Raw genomic sequence first — 17,311 nt, forward strand, 5'->3', positions numbered from 1 at the left:
TGATACCTTTACTACCTCCAGAGGTTTGGGAGGGAGCTGCCGGTGCTGCTGTGCCCCAGCCAGAGGTTCTACTAACGTGCTTTCTTTCGTCTTCTCTGGTACCCTGGTGTTGATTGTTAGCAGGAGAATTGACATCCCATGCGGTATTCTGCCGAATGGGTGTCTGTCCCCATCCAGTGTTGGACAGAACTCTTGGGTCCACATCAGACCTGGCCAAAGGTGATAATACTGGTGCAGAATGAGTGACTTTTCTTCGGCTTCCCCCCTTTGACTGGCCACTGTCTCTGTCTGAGCTGGATCGGCCTCCTGAGCTTTCTCCACTTCCCTCACTTCCTCCTGAGCGGCCCCAGCCACCAGTGACGCCTCCCAAGACATGGCTTCCACCTCCCCCAGCTCCCATGCCAATGGCGTCATCCTCCAGGCTCTTCCAGCCATTGTTGGATGAACTTCCTTTCTGAATTCCAGCATCTGAATGGTTGTTACCAGGAGCTGCTGATCCCCATTCTCCATTTGACATCTTGTTGTTCGTTGTGGAAGAGGATGATGAGGACGATGAGGAAGATGATGCGCTGCTGCCCCAGGGGTGGGGTACCCCTGCTGGAGGGCCCATTGTAGTTTGGTTCCCAGTTCCTGGTGTTTGGCCTGCAGAGCCTGGGATTTGATTGGAGCCAACACCCCAGGACAAGTTGCTCTGAGGTTGGTTTGGATTACTGGGAGGCCCCTGGTCCCAGCGCGGGGCCCCGCTGTTACTGTGGTTATTATTACTTATGTAAGCAGCAGTAGAGGAGATTTGGGGATTCCCAGCCTGCATAAAGGTAGGGTTTTGGGGGTTCACAGTGTCTGCATTTGGGGGGCCCTTGTCTCCAGGGTAGGTAGTTGCGCCCCAAGGCGTACCGAAGGCCCCAGAACTCCCCAAGTCTCCTTGGGGGTGTTGGGGGGCTGATGAGGGGTTTCCATTGGCCAGCGAACCCCCATTTCCTGCTCCAATGGAGCCCCAGGAACAATCCCCGCTGACCTGGGGTGAGGCGGTAGAGTTTGGTGGACTAGAGGTCATTGTGGCATTAGTAGTAGTAGTAGTAGTAGTAGTAATCATCATAGTGTTATTTGGTCCATTAGATTCAGTGTTAAGGTTGGTAGATTGCAGGCCACCATTTCCACTGTTGCTGCTTCCTAACACCTTACTGCTTGCTGTACCATTATTCACCTCAGTGTCTTCCATCATACTGCTGTTGTCTGGAGCTGCCATTCCACCCCAGCCCAACAAGGGGCCCTGTTGGGGAGCTATACCAAGTTTGGAACTCATCCCCTGAGCCTGTGGAGGCCGTTGGCCCTGGGACAATGGGCTGGGGGCTGGATTCTGTGGCCAGGCACCATGGTTTGATCCTCCATTGATGCAAGGGGTGCTTCCACCCGTGGTGATCATGTTGTTGCCTGATTGGGTGCTCCATACACCACTGTTATTGACAAGCTTGTTGTTGTGGTTACCCATGTTATTGCTGCCAATACTGCTGGATCCAGCCACAGAGTAATGGGAGGACCCGGTGATGTTATTATTTCCATTATTTCCACCGGTGATGGTTCCCATTCCTCCACCAATAACCTGACGACTGTTGCCGTTACTGTCCCCATTCACAGAAATGCCGACCATCATGGCAGAAGTGGGGGAAGAAGCTGTAGAAGACACAGAGGAAGAAGAATTTGCTGACATCATCATCACTGTTGTCGCAGCAACAGCGGCTAGGTTTTTCTCTGAGCCGATGGAGGAGCTAGAGTCTGCGTCCATGCATTCTGATGCTAGCTCAGGGTCTGATCCTGACCCACAGCCAGAAGAGGAAGAAGATGATGAGCAAGAGAATGAAGACGAAGAGGGAGGCCAGACAGAAGAGTTGGTTGAAGAAGGGTTATTGGGTTTGTCAGTGCTTCCGTCCACTAGGACTTTGCCCCAGTTGCTGTTGCTGTCACTGCTGCAGGGAGAGCCAGAGGACCAGGGGGAAGACTCATACTGTGAGTCCAAGCCAGGATGCTCCAGACCTGGAGAGAGAAAAGATGGACACAGCAGAGGATAGTGTTAAGATTTAAAATTTAAAAATGTCACTTGAAAAACACAAACAGCACATTTAATCAACCATTTAGGAAAATTGCTAATTTATCTTTAGTGTTCTATATTAAATACAATTATATGGTTGTAATTCTCTCATTCCCAGTCACTGACATTTTTTTCTATTCCCTCCAACCTTTTAGCTGCCAAACGGTTTTGGATGTGATACATGCCAGGCCTGAGCTTGGACACAGTTGCCACCATTTTGTCACCACAGCCAAAAGCATGCCAAAGCTATAAACTACGCTTCAGGGAGGCAGAGGATGGCCATCAGCAGGAAAGGAGTAATGCAGGGGCATTAGGTAAACAAGAGAGATGAGTGTGAAAGAGGTATGGAGGATGGAGGACAGTGGAGAAAGTGTCAAGCAAGGGAATACGGTAGAGATGTAAAGTATATAAACCCATATATTTCAAGTACAATAAAATAGTTTAAGACAATCTGTATTTAGATCTGGCATGTCTCCAAAATCGGAACATTTCTGGTTTGGTATTGATTTCAGTCAGTGTGAACACAGACGACCACAGCAAGTGACTGAATTGTCAATATTACAACACATACATTATACGACTCAAGTCTCTGGTGTCTTGATATGAAGCAGAGTAGCAGTCAAAAAAATAATAACTGAAGATTAAGTGAAAGGATTTTAGTTAAATATTTGTCAGAAAAATTATAATTGACACATTTCAAAGAGAAAAAGTAAAACAATCATCAAATATATCAAAACATCCATTTTCCCATACTGATGTAGTTTTCCAAGGAGAGTATGGTACCCACAGAATCCCTAAATGGACAAGCTTATGTCAGCTTGGCACTGTTTTATTTGAATACCACTTTTTTTTTTTTTAATGCTTTGTCTCTTGTCCAATTTGTTGCCCATCTCTGTGTCTTTCTCACTCCTAAATGTGTCTCACTTTCAAAACCTTCCACTTAAAATGGCTGCCAGCTCCCTGTACCGCTTATTGAGTTTGTTTGCCAAGTCTTCTCTTGCATCCTTTCAAACCCACTTATTCATCTCTGTCTCACTGATATGCAATGTATAAAATCCATTACAAGTCACGGTCAGGTCAGATCAGACGGTGTCTTCCTAGTCTAACAGTCGCAAAGCAGAGGGCCAAAGTAAAACAATGACAGGAAGAACGAAACACAGAAGAATGGGGAAGAAAGGAGGTCATGTGTAGTCACCTGTTTGATTAGGGGAGTGGCTGACGGAATCCCGAATGGGAGCCATGCCTGGAAACAGAGAGGAAACAAACAGACATGGGAGGAGTTAGAGATAGATACAGAAAACAAACAGTGAAAAGATGTTAGAAATAGCTGGGATAGATAAATCTTTCAATCAGAATCAAGCAAACAGAAAAAGTCAGATCGGTTCAAAGTGAGAGGAGGCATAAAAGTAGAAGATTATTAGTAGACAGTGCTTGTTTCTGAACCTTAAATTAGCTGTTACAGATGGATGTTCGAATTATAAAATTCAGGAATTTGTGTGCTATCAAAATGTTATCAACTTAGGGTCTGAAATGAACCACCACCACTAATCTGACAGTATTTTGCAAATTAGAAATTGTTCATGTTTCCTGAGTAATGAGCTGCTTTGTTCCCACTATTCAGGACAGAACTCACCCACATTTTAACATTTATTGACATTTAAATATAATTGTGTTGTTTCTTGGTTTATCTGTGATAAGTGTGATCATTGGCAGAGAGTAGGTTTGGGGCTTTGTGCAACTGAAGACAGACATATCTAACTTAATGTTATCTGCTGCCATCTACTTCTGTTCCCCCAATGTTTACCTGTGAGTGCGGTGTGTGGCTGAAGCTCCTGGCTGGCTAGGAGGGCGTCCTGCAGTTTAGTGGAGAACAAGTGACCTCTGGTTCCCAGGTTGACAAAGGGGAGGTCTAAGATCAAAAATCAGAGAGCACAGCCTCAAGGGCCTGAGGTGAAGAGGCAGGGCTTATCAGAGCAGGCAGCAGGCTGATCAGGCCCCCTTGGCATCGCTGAGGACTGTATGTGTATGTGGGGCGGTGTTGGTGTTTGTGTAGGGAGGGGGAGGGGGGACGCAGTTTAGCTTTAGGACTCTGCTTTGACTTGGTATTCTCTGGCACTGCAGTGTGAAAGAGACAGAAAAAGAGAGACATAAAGTCGGTTAGTTCAACATACTGCATGCTCATTATCAACTTCAGGCAATTAACAGTATGTAAATCTCTAAATAAAAAAACGCCAATGAACACCCCCAATGATTTTTGAAGGTCGAAGTCTACAGGGTTTTAGACATCTGTCATTCTCACAGCAGCTTTTCTCTGGCTTACTTGATGTCTCCCCTGTCAACAATCTCTACGAGCATGAGAATACACAAACAGTGTGAATCACTATTATAGTCTCCACATGGCAACACCGCAGCCATCAGCACTGATGCAAAATTATATTTTAGTGCTGCAGATCAGTTCTGCTGGTGCCTACGTCATACAACGCGTATGGAGGAAACATGTATGCTCGGCAGGCAAAAATCTACTTTTCTCCTGAAACGTTTTCAGGAGCTTACTTTTTTTTTTTTTTTTTTTATTTAGTGCCACTGACTTCCAAACATTCTGTGACCTCATTATGTCCTATTGTTTAAATTTCTCCTGCTGAAGAAGACTAATTATTTACATCTGTAAGTATGGGTGCCAGCTAGTCAGAAAAGTATATATATATATATATGTATATATACATATATAAAAAGCCACCCCAACCATCTTCTATTCTTGAAGGAGGGGTGAATGTGTATGGGTTAGACTAGATTATGGTTACACAACAGGCTTAAAGCTGGAAACACTGCTCTAGGAAGCTATCCCAAGTGAAACCTTTTACCCTAGCAGAGGAAAAACTCAAGTAGAAAGAGGAAAAGACGATCAAAAGAGAAAGTTGACACAGACACTAATCAACACGGGACAGGGACACAGACGTCCTTCAGTGAAAGTGGACCAGTGTATTTGACAGCAAGTAGACAGCAAAGAGTGTGCGCATGTTTCTCCTGACCTTTTCCCAGTGCATATTAACAAGTGTGTTAGCTCGCTCTGCTTGCTGTAGCAGTACATATGTCTATTTATAAATCTTCAGTTCAAATAGCAACCACTCTGTTCACCAGCCAACATGATAAGAGAACAAACAAACCCATGTGTGGATGATGAGCAAGTGCACAGATACAAACATGCATGTTTCTGGTTCAGAGCATATTACAAATGCTACTGATTATGATATTCACTGCCAAATTATAAATAAAGCTTACTGCAGTGAGCTTACTGCAATTTGTATCATGCAGACACACAAAATAGATAACAATGTTAGAAAAGCCTACATACTGACCAGACAGACAACTGCACCTCTGTTAACTTGCAGCTCACTAACTAAACCAGGGCACATAGCCAGCATCTGAATGCAAAGTCTGCCAGAAGCTGCTTAACTGCTCCTCTGGATCTAATCAAACACAGGACAGGACAATGATATCATCATTACTAAAAACTCCCCAGAAAGTGGATCTAAGGTGTTCTCAAGAGGCAATATTATCCAAAAAGACAGAATGCAATAAATGCAGAAGCGTTAACAGAGGGACTGACCTGCTCCATCCAATAGCAACAGCACTAAAAGGGCAAACCCCTTCCAGCGAACCAAGTTGTTTACTTCCCTAAAATGTTGACTCAACCTTCCTACATGGAAAGACCTTTGTCAACCCAAAAGCATCTGATTCAAATGCGCTATAGAAGGAAAATCATTTCTCCTTACGAGTGTAAATCAAACAATACAGAGAGCAAATAATGAATACTTACAACAGTGTCTGTGTCTATATTAATATTTGCAAAATAATTGCAATGATTACAACACATCACTGTTTTTTCATTAAATATAACATCAAAATGGTAAAGTTGTTCACCCCTAGTGTGTATAAGCATGTTCACTGCTGCTTCTCTGTGCATACAGAACAGTTTGTTCTTATTTCCCCTGCTTGCATCTGAGAATCGCTTTCATGTGGGCCCCTGGAGTTGGCAGCAGCTCGACTGCCACTATCATCTTACAGACAGAGAGGCTGAGCAGGGAAGAGGGAATGTAGGGACACAGAGAGACAGAAAGAATAAAAGTGAGTAAAACAATCGGGGGGCAAGAAACAGAGGACAAAAATAAGGGAAGACTGTAGTGGAATGTGAAAATGGAGGAACGAAGAAGCAGAAGCAAAAGAGCCTGTCATTGAGGCTGATGTGAGAGGAATGCGGCTGCAGCTTCTAACATGTATCAGAAGCAAAAAAGGTCAACTCCCTGAAGTCAGCAGCACATGAACCCAGCAAAATCTGCACTCCCTTTAAGAAATATATCAAGAAGAGTTTAAATAGCAGTAAAGGATAAAATAGAATTAACCGATAAACAGTTTTCTACCTTAGTGCTTACATAAACTACCTGGGGAGTAGGAGTAGAACAGAGGTGGTTCTAAAACAAAAATAAATCTGAAATAGGCTGATTTTAGCATGTTTGTTACACAAAGAAAAACATATTGTAAATACAGGTAGATCTGATTTATAAGGGCACTGGAGGCTATTCAAGTCTTGAGTGCCTTATGGGTTTTTATAAATAGCAGATGTGTTGGTATAAATTCAAAAGGCAATAAACATAATCTAAGTGTTAAGGGCTGAGGACATCACCTTTTAGGGCCGCTCCCAAGAGTGTTCTTTTTTTTAATCCTCATAATCTCTGGTGCTTTATTTTAAATATACTTTGAACTACGCATGATATTAAACATTTGCCCTATGTTTATACTATAAAAGGTTAGAAAAAAAAAAACACATTATACAAGCTTTTCACTATTTGACTCAACTGTCTGGAAAAATCTGTATGAAGTGAACTGTCAAGAGCTAAAGGCACTTTTCATGTGTCCCTACTGTTGCTATGCAACTGCAAAATTTATTTGGAACATGGAGCTTTGTTTCTAAAAGCCGACATATTTTTAAAAAAATAATTTGCATGACATTAAATACATCAAGCCCTCAGCAGCAAGCCTTGATGCTGGAATGAACAAAAATTGCTTGCACTTAGGGTGGGCGGTATAACAGATATAAAAGCACCTGGATACAGATACACACGTTATAGATTTGGTTATACAGTTAGTTTTGACGTGCAATGATTTCACCTGCCGTATCAATTCAAGTACACGCAGGCATCAGTGCACCTACTTTGTTAAACTTTCCTCTTAGGCTAAAATAAACACAGACTTGCCAGGTAGGAGAAGGTGGCTGAAGAAATACAGACAAACACATCTCGAACAAAGGTTATGTTGGAGCCAACATTCATACATGGACATGTTTCCTCATCTACTGATCCTACGTCTGCAGCACTGTGTTTGCAAACCTGTTCCAGATTTAACACAAGCACATTGTCAAACATCCGACAGGTTACAGTTTGGGTGCTTGCACTGCTGCCTCACTTGATACTTTAAAACACAATATTACAGATTTAACAATGATATTCATTATGTTTAAACTCAATTCAATTAAAAGTTTCAAACACTTTTAAATCTATTACCTGGAGCTGAAGGAACCAACAAGCCATGTTGTTATGACAGCATTCCTAAACAATTCCTTTGGGCTTGTCTGAGCATGGTGACATCAGTGCAAGAAGCACATGCCAGTGTTTCTCAAACAGGCACAACCACTCTCAGTATTAAACAGAAAAAGTGAGGGGATCCCTGGCAGTCAAGGTAGACAGGCAGACTCCATCCGTCTAGTTTTCAAGCCAGCTCAACATAAAGGATTGAATATACACCTTAAGGAAAGGTGCATTTAACAGGACTGACTGCCTCGCACTCCAAAAACAGGCCTATGCATTACGTGCGACTGTATGTGCACTAAGAGTGTGTGCGAGCAGATAAGTGCACTTGCTGTCACTTCAACTTTGGGAGGGACTTGATGGGGTACTCACTCACCCAAACAAAGTGTAATGGTGGAAAAGCACAAGCCTCAGGTTTTTACTTCTGACTCATTAGCTGATTTGTCTATTATTCAGCCCACCCACGCTCCAGAAGATATTAGTTGCAACCAGTTCACTACCATGTATCTACTATACAAATAGTTTAAAATTAGTCAGTAGCAGTGTTTGCCCCCACCCCTCTCACCCCACCCATTCAAGTTGCCATTTTAAGCACAGGAGTAAGCAGACATTAATTCTAGCAGTACCTAGGTATGTTCTGCCATTTTAAACTGCTCCAATTTGCAACATGCAATACCAGACTCATTTCTCTCCAATACACTGCAGCAAAGAGGCAAGAAAAACTATTTTAAGATTACAGGACTTCTATCTACTAGACCAGCCGCAGGGCAGATAACATGTTTATCTGTTGCTTTCTATTAGCCTAAAATTACCTAATGTCTGAGGATTCTATCAGACATGTTTAAAGCTGATGACACGAATATATGTATATTATATTATTATATAGAAACTGCTATAGCATATGCTGAATTAACTATTTTTATTTTAATTAATCTGCTGTTTTTGGTTTACATGTTAATAGTTTTGCATATACAGTGTCAAAATAGTGAAAACTACCCAAGGTGACACTAAATGCTAGTGTTATCTGAAGAGCCTGGTCATACAAGACAGAAAGAAATATATATATATATATATATATATATGAGGAAATTGCTCATATTTCTGTTAAGTATAGATAGTAAACCTTTCAGCATGATTACACCTCTGTGGCAAGAATTCCCAAGACAATAAGTGGCTGTGCAGGTTCACAGTCTGGTTCCACAGAGAAAATAATTGTCTGTCAGTACAGAGAGACACCGCCAAATATAATAATATAATAAAATAGAGAGGTGAGGAGGAGGAGAAACAAAAGCGAGAGATGGCTACCACAGTTGAAACTTAATGTACACTCAAGGTCGGAGATAGACACCATTAGACTTCCTCCCTTGATTAGGAGCGACAGTAGTTTCATCTGTAACAGTAGTAGGCTCGTACACACAGGACTCAATGGAAACTGTAACGGCAATTCAAACAGTACACCAGCGCTGTCATTGGAGCAAAGCACACAGCACTACTGGGACAGGACCCAGACTAGTAACAGAGGAATATATTGGAAAGGGGAAAAATAAAATGCCCATGTTTTAAAACTCTTGAAGGTTTCATAGCTGAAATAAATAAACAGTCCAAAAATAGTGAAGAGCCGCGTTGATTTTTTTGATGTTTTGAGCCAAGTTGTTTGTGGATTTCTTCAGACTTCTGGGAGTCAAACATGCCCTGCTATTTTATACCGAGCCAGTTCCTATCATGTAGAGCCAGATTCATGTCTCTACACTAAACTGCAACACGGAGGGTTGTGAAACTATTTAAAGCTTGTAAAGATGCATTTTTACTATGTCAAGTATAATTTTTGACCTATTGACTCCTGTTATGTAAACTGTAAAGACATTTAGTTTTGTACCAGGACACTATAACTGCACAACAATCCCCCAGCTCCTGACAGAAGTCCTGACCTCCTCTCTCACCTTTTGTCCAGTCCTGTATCTTCTTATCCTCCTTCCTCTTCACACTCTCCGTCTCTCTCTCTCTTCCATCCACTGTTCTTCCCTCTATGGGTGTGTTCCCTGTGGAGAAGAGGAAGGGAAGGCATTACTGGAACTGTATTTGTTATTTTATATTTAACTTTGCATGACAATAGTGAGTAGTAATATTTATTAGAATTAGAATTAAGTGTGTAAATCAGATAATTTTACAACTAATATGATTAGTTAACCTCTAAAACCAAGCCAGAACTAAAAGTTCAATCTGGAAGAACTGAGATGGGAGAGCAAGTCAGTATTTAAACAAAAAATAATTTAAACAGAAGAACTGTCATGACAGATGGAGCGCTCCAACAATATACAGCAACAAGCCCATAAATCCACACAGCCACCACAAATTACACAACTTAATATACACTTGTGTATACTTGTGTACACAAAGCACATAATAGCATAATAAAACATAGCTGTTATTCCCACAAGAACAAAACAAGTAAATAATTGAAATCCATTATTACTACTAATCTACTAATCATTTAAGTGATTTATTAAGACAAAATTCCCTGATAAGACTATGCTAATTTCCACAATATATTTGTATATTATTGGGATTTGGACTGTTTGTTAAAATATTTTCCACTTCTCTTGGCAGATTAGATTCTTAATCTTTCTGGCTCCTAAAAAATAAGGCCTTCTAATTAGTGCTTTATTAGTTTGTAATCGGACTGCTGCTTCTCCATGAGCAAGCGTTAAGTTTAGCTGCACTGGTCCCAGTGGGCGTGCCGTTTAACCTGCAAGAGAAAGCTGCGGGCTACAGACTAATCCAGTAATGGGATTACAGCACAACACTTACCTTGGCTATAAACACAGAGGCACACAGAAATGCTCAAACAACTTACATAGTCACCACAGTTGCAGCGTTAAATGTAAAAAAATCTGAATTGTTTTAATTTGATTTTTATTTTTATCAACAAACAATTTGCCAAATGCAAGAGCCTGATATACAATAATGTATAACTGTTGTTATAAAACAAGCAGTGATGTTAACTTAATGAAAGACAAGGATGTCAGGTACCTACGCTGACATTTCCACCTATGGATTTCCACATATCAAATTAGACAATTCCTGGCATCTTACATTTATTTAAAGAAAAAGAACCTAAATATACAGAATTAAAATCTGAATAGCTATTCAATGAATATCTGAATGTTTGGGCCCAGCCCTAACACAATTAGATCCTTTTCCTGCAAACACCTACAGATACTACCCTCCTCCCATAGTTCCCACACTTCCCATCACTCTCCTTCCTCTACTCCATCCCAACCATCAAGTGCTTCAGCAGATGGCTCTTGGTTCAACAACAGAGCATGGTGGGGGCCCTCCTGCAGTGCGCGCGCGCGCACGCACACGCACACGCACACACACACACACACACACACCACGGACAGCATCTGTTTATGAATGGACCCACGATTGTTCATCCCCCGACAGCTACAGCTGACAGAGAGAGGGGGGCAATGAGAGTCACTAAAAGCAAGAGAAGGGGTAAAGACGACCAAGGCAGCACAAACAGGGGGAGGGCAAGACTAGGAGAACAGGACAGCAACGCTGCAACTGCAAATATGTTTTATGGTTTGTTTTATTCTAGTCGGAGGCCAGATGGTATCGGTAAAAAGACCTAAGACTACACCCTGCTTTATGTATATCAGCTATAAAATGCAGAGATGTGTGGCTTTATAAAAACTACTTTACTACTACTTATAATTTACTTCTTTTAAGCCCTTTCCCAAACTGTCTGAAAGCAGAGTGAATAAAATAACTTTTTACAATGATGCATTTTCTAATTGAGGTAAGGAAATTATCTGATCGATTAATCCAACACTGCAGTTGCACATATTGTATCAACACATCCCTAGTGATAAATCTTAACTATCACTGCCGTATGTGTCTGTGTGCGTCGGCAGAAGAAGTCAAAAGACTGGACTCTCACAAAATTACAATTCATAAGTGTGCGGTTCCTTGCCAGAAAGGGGAAGCTAAAGCAATTATGTACTACAGTCCAACAAAAATCTGTCCAACAATTTTAATTTCAATGTCTGAGAAACATTTTTAAAACGTTAAAAGCTTGGTATATTTCTGTTTTTATATATGTTACATGGTAAACCTAATTATTTGGTTGGAGTACTTCTACCTTAGTCTGTAAGGTGGCGAGCACAGGCAGATAGCTGATATGTTAATTTACCACAACCATTATAAAAATGTAAACATAACTGTTCATCCATCCATATTTTCTTAAAAAAAAAAAAGTCACCTTTTTCCCCCAAAAAATTATGTATAAACATACATAAACAGCTGAAGATGGATCACTTTCCAATTTTATATTAACGCTAAAGATGGTCACATCATTTTTGACTTTCTGTACCGAGACTGACAAGTGTGGGAGGAAGTAAAAGGGGAGCAGACAGATGAAAAAGGAGGAAAATAGTTTTAAAAGGTCACTAGTGATATCATGTAAGACTGCAAAAACAATCAGTAAGAGTCCAAAAAGTGCAGTGGACACAAATTTTATTAAGTTAAATGGAAATGTCCAAGACACGTTTGAGTCCTTATAAACAAAGTGAACTTGGGATTACCATATGTGCAAGAGCTCACATGCCAACACCATTTCTTTATTCATTATTTCTCCCCGAACTTGCCACGTTAGTTGAAGTATCAGTGGATTTTTGCCGTTTCCCCACTTGCCTTTTTTGAGCCCTTTCTTTCCTGCTGTCAAAAAATATAAAGCAAAATAATCAGCCTATATTTGGGTTTCCAAGGAGGTAGAGATCAGAGATCACGCTTTAAAATATTACATTCTAAGACCCTGTAGGAGTGTTTTTCCACTAGCAGTGAGTCATGCTGTGAAGCCTGTGAGGATTGTTAAATTTATAGAAGACAGAATATTGATTGCTTTTGCAGCCTGGTGTAAGTAGCTGTTTTCACACAAATACCAGACATACACCCAAACATTAAACAAGCATCCACAAACACACCCTCACATGGGTTTGTCTGTCGCTGGAAGAACAAAAGCCAGAGGGTAGTCGCGTGGCTAATTTGCATGTACAACACCACATCATTTGCATCAATTTGAATTAGCATGTTCTCACAGAGGCTAAATACTGGAGGCTCCATTCAGGAGAACCATCACTCAATTAACAAATGACAACAAGTATCTCCTCGTCACAAACAGCCCGACAGTGAAGGCTTTGCACGGCTGACGTTGCAAGTTGTGACATTTCCAGCCTAGCTGCATTAAATCTGCCATTCCAACTGTGCAGTAGAAATCAGATCAGTTCATTTCAGGTCGTGGTAACTTGAGAATAGCAATTTGATATTTCTGGCTGCAAAAAGCAATTAAATTTCACCACCGGCTGGAGGGTGGGGCAACTTGTGCATCAAAGCATTTCCAACAGCAAAGCTTTTTGCAGGTTCCACAAATGCAGATTTAAGTTTCTTTTTTATTTTACAAAACCGATTTCAAGAATACAAGGCGGCAAAATGCATGCAAATCCAGTTCACCTCAAACGGTATACAGTTATCTAAAATATTTAAGCCCCAGTAGGTTGTTTACAGTGCAGCAAATCGAGGCATTAACCATTTTAAATTGTTAATCTAAACTGTGTTCAGTAAGATGGAAACTGATTTTTTATATTGGATATATGGCATCAAAGCAGACTGTGAAAAAACATAATATTAAAAATCTGTCTCCTCCTGACGACCACTACCTTACACGCTTAAACTGCCTAGAATTAATGCTTATTAGTTAGAGTTGATATGTGCTGCTGATATTTGTCATTTTGTCTAGTAAATGCAACATGTCAGTCAGTGTTGACTAAAAATGGGAATAGCTGCATGTTCTGAACGCTGCCAATGATAAACAGCACCAGAGTTTACCGCAAGAACTTGCGTGCGCCAATTATTTTTTCCCACATTATCACATTCTTTTATCGGCCTTAATTTATCTAATAGGAATCCATTACAAATTGCCTCAGGATTGGGAGAGCTCTAACAATAATAACAGACGTATGTCTGTACAAGTCATCAAATGTTCTGTTTCTGCTCCTTTCTCGTTCTAGTGTCGTGACCATCTTCAGGTGTGGCTTTACAGCCCACAGAGGCAATGGTTAACTATCTGGCCCCCAACCAATGTTGCAACACCTTAGGACACCTCAGTTTACCGTGCTTTGCCTTTAACACTTGATAACACCCTTGTCAAAACTCTTGACATTCTCAGACACGAAGGCCATGTAACCATGAACAGTAATTTGGGGAATGGAACCAGACAACCAAAAGTGAAAGTGAAGCAAGGGGCTCGACTGTTCTGAAATGTCTAAGGGAATATCACTAGCTATGAATAATTACATTGTTTTATCATTGTGTTATGATTATGAATATAACTGACTCAATAGCTGAGAGCATCAGTGAACAAGTTCAATGCAGCGTCTGTGTTTAGAAACTGAGTCACATTTAAAAAGAAAAAAGAAAAAAGTAAAAAACACTTTCCAAACCTAAAACAACCTCAGGCAACACTTACATTGCTGGCAGTGTGTTATTTATGGAACAAAAAAAAAAGAGATTTCCATCTAACTGAAGTATGACAAACACACATCCCATAATCATGCTAAACTAACTAGAATTGTATGTGTAGATGTTTTAGATAAAACAGGATCCCCATTAAGCACATTATTTAAACGTTAAGTCTGGGGCACCCAGAACAAACTGCAAATGCGATATAATACATGAAAAATAATTTATGTTCATTTAAGTGTATTAATATAGCTTCCAATTCACTGAATTCAGCAGCAGTCACATACTCCCACATACACACAACTGGAAAATATGCTCCAGCAGTAGGAAAATGTGAAACATCCTCTGTCTTTAGCAACGAACTCCAAACAAACCAGCATAATAGAAAGGCTTACAAGTCATTAGCCAAAATATAATACAATCCATGAAATGACAATTTTAGTCTAATATGACTTGGATTCACAAAGAATTAAAGAAAGCTGATGGGTTTTACATATGCTTGTACAGCATCCGCAAAAACTGACAAAAACAGACACTTATTGAGATTAGATGTGTCAAAGACGTATGTTGATGGACCGGTTCTACATATTCACAGCAGAATCATAACACCACACAAAAACAATTCAAGACATGTACAGATTTAGGATCTAAAAACAGAAAACAGATTAAACGCTGCCCCAGGAACGGGGTGATGTACTAGTTGTGGTCCGTGGCTCTATTGTTTGTATGCGTGCAGACCAACTGTATAGACACAATGCGCTGCACAAACACCTCTCCGCACACAAAACATCAGGACTCTGGCTTCTCATTTAGCGATTTTAACACAGCAAAGCTTACTCAGCACAATGCGGCCTAGACTAACCGAGACCCTCCAATTCAATTCAAACGGAACTGCATGTGCTTGCATAAGCAGCAGCAGCTGCCCATCCTGTGTCTCCCTGACCCACACAGCCCCCTTTAGTAGCCCACCCCACACAGACACAGGTCCTGCTACCATCTAAATAGAAGTAGCCAGAAAGGTGAAATTTGGCTCATGTGCTCTTTAATAGTGCTCACGCATGTGTGTTTATGTTCGCACACTCACCTGTTAAGATGCTTCAGTTTCTTTGGTGGCAACAGCTTCCAATTCCGAATCTCTGAAAAAACAAAACCGAACCTCAGTCTATCACATTAAAAAAAAAAAAAAACACAGATGTGAAGCCAACACACACAGGTAGTACAATAAATAGTAAACTTAAGTTCTAAATTAAAATGTGGCAAACCAATTGAAGATGCTGCACAAGCTAATAGACGTGCACCTCACCCACATAATCAACACAGGCACAATCTTAGGCAAACAGTGGGACTCAGCAATGGCTCCACGAAAAGTATTTCGACTAGCTGATGTGGAAATGCAGGTTGAACTGCATAACACGGCAATGCACGATCAAATCGATGCATGACTAGAGCCCACATAAGCTTAAGCTATAAATTGTTTAATAAGAATGACAGATCAAGACACACAGTATGTGTGTGTAGGTCAGAGTTGCAGCTCGGGTCCTGATCGGCCATTATCTCAGCTGTTGCCTGACTTACAGCTTAACCAACATGGCTTCTCTGGAGTCTGGTATTTTTCCAGCGCAGCCAAGACTAACAGAGGCCTTCAGAGGGCATCTAATTACAACCGCTGCAGTGGCAATATTGTGAGGCTTAACCGTGTTTGCAGCATCGTCGGGTGTGTGTTAAAAGTTGGATGAATACGACTACAAAACCAACGTCGCGGAGGTCATCAAGCAACCAGCTGCTCCGTCCTTCTGCCGACAGAGGGCGTTAGACCTCATCTAAATACAACTCTGTGGGTTAATTATTTCACAAACAATTTTATATAGATGTTACACTTAGCCAAGAAATCATGTGTCTTTTTACGGCCGTGTGAATAAGTGAGAACCCATGTGCAAGACTCCAAAAAAAGTCGAGCAATCAGCCGGAGTCACAGCCGAGAAACTGCGTCGTCAAATTAGCATGGCTGCTAATGCTAGCTGAAAGCTAACACTACGAGATGGCGAGTTAACCCGGTGTAGCATCGAGCACAGACTGTGGTATTCAACTAAATTTAAAGTACATGGAATATATAAGCAAGAATGGTTTGTGATAAACGAATACTTGGAAATAATAGAAGAGAATAGTGGTTCCAAAGAAATGTACGCACAGCTGGAGAGGTCAGGTTAACACTGTTCGTACAAGTTGGCGTTAGCAACCAGCAAGGTTAAGCTGTCCACAAATACAAAATGTTTCCCTGTCAAACACACAAACACAAGTATCCAGAAAATCTGCAATACAGTAAAAAAAACACCGGTTTGTCAGTCGATGCGTTTGCTATTTACAAACTGCATTGCAACCGAGCCACCTTGCCAAGTGCTAGCTGAACAGGCTAGCTAGCTAGCATTGCCCAGTTAAAGCTAACTAAACAACAGCGGCTGCTCAACTTAACTACCCCGGTGTCTAGTCTCACAGACCCGGTCTCTTGTGTACGTTAGCCCGACAAAAAAACGAACCAGCCCCATTGTGATAAAACACCACAAAACATCCTCACCTCATTGAAGTATAAAGTGCAACAGAGTGGAAAGGAGAGCCGGCTGTAAGGCTAAAATTATTTCAACGCGTTTGCAGCATCTACGAGGGGAGGCATTCGTTCTGCATGATCGCCATTTTCTTCACTCGCTGCTCGCTAACCTTCCTTCGCTTGAGCTCTGCTTTCCCCTCCTCTCTCTCCGCATTCACTTCAGCTCTGGTTGTGCGTGCGTGTGCGTGTCCGTGCGTGTGTCTGTGTGCGTTTCTGCAGGAGGCGGAGGAGGAGGAGGGGGGACAGAGCAGGAAACACGTTCACCACTTCCTCTGAGAAAACCAAACACAACAAAGGGTAAATAACGAGATGGTGCAAAGATAGATGACGAGTAAAAACATGTTAACTCTGTTCAAGTGAATCTACCTTCAAATTAGGAGAAGTGACAAACATCGGGGTTAGAAAACAAGTGGAAATGTGTTTTTATTTTAAAATAAAGACCGATTTAAAATGCATCACCTGTAATAACCTAAAACATATCACAAAAACATCTACAACAACAATAATAAATTGTGTTTT

At 41.1% G+C, this 17,311-nt stretch overlaps 1 protein-coding gene across 3 annotated transcripts in view; it reads right to left on the bottom strand.

Annotated features, from left to right (window-relative positions):
- LOC113167793 (trinucleotide repeat containing adaptor 6A) overlaps positions 1-16,978 on the bottom strand; it is a 31,189-nt gene extending 14,211 nt beyond the window's left edge. Inside the window, exons 1-6 of one of the 3 annotated variants that reach the window (XM_026368697.1) lie at positions 16,763-16,978; positions 15,275-15,326; positions 9,609-9,707; positions 3,891-4,201; positions 3,282-3,329; positions 7-2,031 (exon numbers count right to left, since the gene is read on the bottom strand). In XM_026368697.1, coding sequence (XP_026224482.1) covers positions 7-2,031; positions 3,282-3,327 — 2,071 coding nt within the window. In that variant the 5' untranslated portion in view covers positions 3,328-3,329; positions 3,891-4,201; positions 9,609-9,707; positions 15,275-15,326; positions 16,763-16,978. Of the gene's footprint in view, positions 1-6; positions 2,032-3,281; positions 3,330-3,890; positions 4,202-9,608; positions 9,708-15,274; positions 15,327-16,762 lie in introns of those variants that run through there. The other 2 variants (XM_026368864.1, XM_026368778.1) reach the window with 2 other exon arrangements.
- Positions 16,979-17,311: the final 333 nt, after the last annotated feature.

The sequence above is a fragment of the Anabas testudineus genome, chromosome 8 (assembly GCF_900324465.2).
Source record: "Anabas testudineus chromosome 8, fAnaTes1.2, whole genome shotgun sequence".
In the NCBI taxonomy this organism is placed as follows: domain Eukaryota; kingdom Metazoa; phylum Chordata; class Actinopteri; order Anabantiformes; family Anabantidae; genus Anabas; species Anabas testudineus.